The 5060-nt window shown below is 32.7% G+C and overlaps 1 protein-coding gene across 1 annotated transcript; it reads left to right on the top strand.

Moving 5' to 3' along the window:
• The first annotated feature begins 1769 nt into the window (after window positions 1–1769).
• On the top strand, window positions 1770–4300 carry LOC140889183 (histone-lysine N-methyltransferase ATXR4). The gene is made up of 7 exons (XM_073296891.1): window positions 1770–2081; window positions 2263–2318; window positions 2392–2518; window positions 3029–3095; window positions 3222–3401; window positions 3893–3964; window positions 4140–4300. Exons 1-7 carry the CDS (start codon window positions 1770–1772, stop codon window positions 4256–4258), a joined length of 933 nt encoding a protein of 310 aa, XP_073152992.1. The 3' UTR covers window positions 4259–4300.
• Window positions 4301–5060: the final 760 nt, after the last annotated feature.

Here is a 5060-nt window from a genome sequence, read left to right as displayed (position 1 = left end):
TTAATAAACAGCAGAAATAATTTTTCTTCCTTTTTTTCGCTTGACGTCCCTACTCATATATTAAAGAACCTATTTAGTATTTACAATGGTGTTAAAACAAGAAATTGATTTTTGAAAAGAGATTGCCTATTCTCTGAGTACGATGAAATGGAAGCCATTTTTTTCGTTATCAGTTTAATTAATATTATAAATATATAATATCTTATTCTAGAGTAAGTTTTAATTTAGTACTTGTTAATTAATGTTTTTTTCGAATCATATCTGTAATTTATTGTAATATTTATTAAAAAAATTTAAGGAAATCGTATAACAGAACAAGATTTAATATACAATTAATTATTATTATTTTTTTAAAATCAATTAAAGCACTTGTCATTCCTAGACCCTAGTACACTTATTGTTATGTATTTGATCATGAAATAGAAATTAAGACTCATATATAATTCATTACATTAATCTAAAGTAAATTGTGTTTTTATACTATTTAATTGTTAGTCTCCAATTTTTTTACTGATATTTAGATATATAATTGTAAATTATTCAATATAAATTTTGAACCAAAAAAAAAATTATTATCATCTTCTAATTGCGTCCATGAACTACATAATTTGAGAATACCCATTAAGTAATTCCATCGTTTAATAAATAAAATATAATAGCCACACAATCAATCTAACTTTATAAAGACTAGCATAATCGCACGTACGCAACTATCATATAATATATTTTATATTGTATGTTATGTATAAATATTATTTTTTCGATAATATTTAAATTTATTTTTTTTATTTATAAAATAATATAAAAAAAATTTAAAATTTATTTATCAATTTATCGTATCTATAATGTTTAGTTGAGAAACATATCGAAATTTGAAATATAGAAATTTCAAAAAAAGAAACAAATAAAAATAAAAGTGTAATATTTATATCATATAAGGTCGATTTCGACAAATGAAAAGATGATGTTTAAGAAGGAGATTCTTTATATATAGGGAGATATAGGGAGAGATATACAGACAATCATTTCTTTTTTTAAAAAAATTACGACCAAAATTTAAGTTTTATAACCATGCAACAAACTAACTCTAGCAGCAACACATTTAATTTTTTCCTGTTTATAATCATGAATGTAATGTTTTTAGTAGAAAAATTAAATGATGTCCAAAGCTTACCTACTAAATTTTCCGTAGTTTGTAAGAAGAACATGACAACCTCCAATGGAATTTGATGTATGAAAAAAAAATGTGGGAAGAAAACGAGGATATTCAAGATGGGGAGATTAAGAAATACATCAAAAAATTTGAAATTTTTTTTGAGAATGGTAGATGCTAGAGTAGTGGTGAAGGAGAAGTGGGAAAGTCCCCCACCATTAAAAATGTGGGAAAGGTCAAAAATCAAAAAATTAATTTGAGGAAAGTTAGTTTTGCAAATTGACCCACAAAAACAACTACAATTGCTTTTTAGTTTTATTTTTTTTTTAATTTTTTTTTTTACAATTGCTTTTTAGTTGGTGAGTTTGAAAAAATAACTTTGGTCAACTAATTTTTTTGGTTTATGATTTTTTTTCAAAAATAATTTGTAAAATGATCTTCAAATACAAAGTAAATGCAAAAACAAAACAAAAGAAAATAATTCAAAAAATAATTTGTAAAATGATCTTCAAATACAAAGTAAATGCAAAAACAAAACAAAAGAAAATAATTCAAAAGGTTATATTTCAAAATCATGGTCAAAACAAAAGTTATTTAGCTAAAAAAAAAAAAAACAATGTCACCACCACCGATCGCACGTTGCAGCCGCCTGGCTGCTTTGGGTTTCCACAAAGGAAAAACGTTGTCGTTTCACTCGTCGCCTCCGATTGCCGTTGGAATCACCGAGTCTGCAGGCCGAGGCGTGTTTGCCACTCGGAGAATCGACGCCGGAGAACTCATCCACACCGCACAACCCATTGTTTCTCACCCCTCCCTCTATTCGCTTTACGATGTCTGCTATTTGTGCCTCAGAAAGCTTTCGAAACCAAACGCCCATTCCGAAGCTAATCTGAGATTTTGCACCCAACAATGTGAACAACATTCCCATGTAAGTGAATCAGTTTTGTCAGCGTTCCTGTAATCTACCTTCTTTTTTAGTTGAGAGATCCAAACCATGTGGGAAATACTAAGCTAATTGAGCTACAATGTTTTTTTTTTTGGGGACTTTTACTCGATTGTCCTTCCTCTCGGTTTGACGGTGTTTTCATCATCATTTACTCTGGCATTAGGATTTCTATGAGGTAGAGAAAAAGGCAGATTGGTCAAGGTTCCATGAATACTGCCGGTATGGAAATACATAATACCCCTTAGTTCTTTACAATTGTATTGATGCTAGGTATTCACTATTCTTTCTGAAGAATGCAGGGTCTAAAATATCCTCTCCTTGTCAAGCGGTTGGCTAGTAAGGTTATCTGTGGAGCTGTTTCTCCCCATGTTCTTGACATACTTCAACCAGAGATCTTATCTGTTGAAAAAATTTCACTAGTAAGCATTCCCGGTTCTGTGAGTTTTGGAATTGTTATGAATACAGGTGCAATCACAATGTAAATTTCCACATGTTTTTTTATTGGCATCCGTTGGAAATGAAATTATGAATTGGAACTGGCTTTGAATTTGAGAAGAAATGGATAGGTAATTATATATGTATTTCGAAATAGTATTAGATAACTTTGCCTGCTCCAAGCAATGAGGATTATAATTTACTTTATACATATAAATGATTTCAATGATGAGGTGACTGCGGCCCATGTATGAGTGACGAGTAAATTGATGTCTTTAAATTTTTAGTACATTCCTTCACTTTCTAGCTAGAATTCTGTTGGGTTTTATGTCAATGTTCGAACTATCAGTACTCTCCTCTCTAAAATGTAAAAGATTCTAATTTTCATAATTTTTGTCATCTACAAGAGTATTTTCGTGATGTTGAGTTTTATGTCAATGTTCGAACTATTAGTTGAAGTTGGTCTTTTTTCTATTTCTTTAATTGATTTTTAGATGAAGAGGGAGCTTTGCCTGCTAAGAAGTACTTTTGAGGACATAAATATTGAAAGGAAGCTGTCGTGTATCCTTGAGCAGTATAGGTTCATCAGCATTTGAATATATAGAAGTACTTCCCCTCTCCCACATCATCAAATGTGTAGAGTGCTCAGTTCAGTAGGTAAAAGATTGTTTCTTTTGACGTTACTAGTTCTTACTGAAGAATGGTATACTGGTGTTTTGTCACGGATTCGCATAAATTCTTTTCGTATTGAATATCCTGGAGGATCATATGACGATCTTCTTTCATCAGCAGCAGCATCAGTTGAAGCAGAAGCTGCTGTTGGCAATGCCGTTTATATGCTTCCCTCCCTATACAATCATGATTGTGGTGAGATCTCTCACTTATAGCAAGCTTAGTGCTTTGGTTTTTCCTTGTAGAAATCGTTTGCTCATGTCTTCTACGAAAATAGACAGCTATTTCTAATCCACAGATTTATGAATCATGTTCCAGTGTCTTGATTCACCCTAATAAAGTTACTTCTGTACCAGAGTGGTTGTTTACGACATCTTTTTAGCATTTTATAAAACTAACGGTTTGTGGGAAGCATCTTGCTTCATGATAGCTTTTACCTACCAGCTACCGCCTAATGTCCACGGGGATTTGCATGCCTTTCTAGCTTGATAGCATCTGATAGTTATTGTCAATAAGGGATATTATACAATAGTAGTAATATAGTTATGAATTTGTATGTTGAAATAGTGTGCATTATACAAGGTGTGGCACGTGTTGTAGGAACAGAAAACCAAGTGCAAATACATCCTTGTACATCGGTCAGTTCTCCCCTTGATCGCTCCAGTATCTTTTCTCTTTTTGTGCAGATCCCAATGTAAATATTTTCTGGGTAGACAATGTGGGTGCTAAACTAAAGGCTCTCCGTGAAATCCTAGCAGGTCTCTTATTTTATCTGCTATTTCATTTGGTTTGAAATTTTCATCGTAATTTGTATAAAGTATAGGAGAATATTCTAACGAACCCCCTGCGGCGAAACAAGTGCAGTAGACTGAAATTGTAAAACTGTATATGGTAATATATGAATTAGGTTATAGTTTATGTGTGGCATTGCAGGAGAAGAGTTGCGGATATGCTATATTGACGCTAGCATGGATTTCGAGGCCCGGCAAACTGTCCTGCTTGAAGGATTTGGTTTTCGGTGCAAGTGTCTTAGATGTATGTCAAAAGACTAAACTACAATACCTAGTTGAAATGAAGGACCTGTTGTTCGGTTGTATCTTTTGCGCATTAAAGTTTGGAAAGGCAGAAAAAACCAGAAAATGGCTTAAATTTAGAGTAGGGAAGACAACTCGCATAAAATAAAAAAATCTTATGTGATGGACTCACAGATAACTTGTAAATTTTGTAAGACGGATATCTTATTTGACTCGATTGATGGAAAAATATTGTTTTTTTATGTCAACGTAGTATTTTTCATTATAAATATTGGAGAGGTAGATCCATTTCGCGGATCTGGAACCATTCTCGCATAATGCATGCAGTGATGCATGAAAAATAAATAAAATACAGATCATATGAATAAACTTTTTCATTTTCCCCCTTTCTTATTTCGTAAAGAGCCTGTTAGCTGATAAGGATTCCGCTCTTTCCCTATCCCCGTCTTGTTCCATTTTGGCATCGTTTTCTTTTACCCAGTGTATGAAGTAAAAAAGTTGAGCTGAGATAGTTTCTACTTTGGCATCCAAGGTTTGAACTTCGGTATCCAAAGATTTGAGAGTTTCCTCTTGAGTACTAGCGGAGACTGTCAATTTGCGTTGTGCCAAGAAGATATCTGACTGGGAATTGGTAAATATGGGCTTGAACTTAGAGAGCTGAAGAGACATATCAGTCACTTCTTTGTTTATCTGGAACACATCCTTGACCAGCCTGTCCTTGAATATGGAGAAGGAAGATTTAGCAGCAACCTGCGTAGCAGAAATACTTTTAGTAACTTTATCCAATTCAAGGCAGTTGTGTTTGACAGTATCAAGTTCA

The sequence above is a fragment of the Henckelia pumila genome, chromosome 3 (genome assembly GCF_033568475.1).
Source record: "Henckelia pumila isolate YLH828 chromosome 3, ASM3356847v2, whole genome shotgun sequence".
Lineage (NCBI taxonomy): Eukaryota > Viridiplantae > Streptophyta > Magnoliopsida > Lamiales > Gesneriaceae > Henckelia > Henckelia pumila.
Note: the sequence above shows the minus strand (reverse complement) of the source record. Positions and strands in the feature narration are given on the sequence as shown.

Bases quoted from the DNA above. Each gene is read 5' to 3' on its own strand.
- LOC140889183 (XM_073296891.1), top strand. From the start codon at position 1,770: ATGTCACCACCACCGATCGCACGTTGCAGCCGCCTGGCTGCTTTGGGT. The intron at 2,082-2,262 runs GTAAGTGAATCA...CTCTGGCATTAG, and splicing joins AATGTGAACAACATTCCCAT to GATTTCTATGAGGTAGAGAA. The intron at 3,965-4,139 runs GTCTCTTATTTT...GTGGCATTGCAG, and splicing joins TCTCCGTGAAATCCTAGCAG to GAGAAGAGTTGCGGATATGC.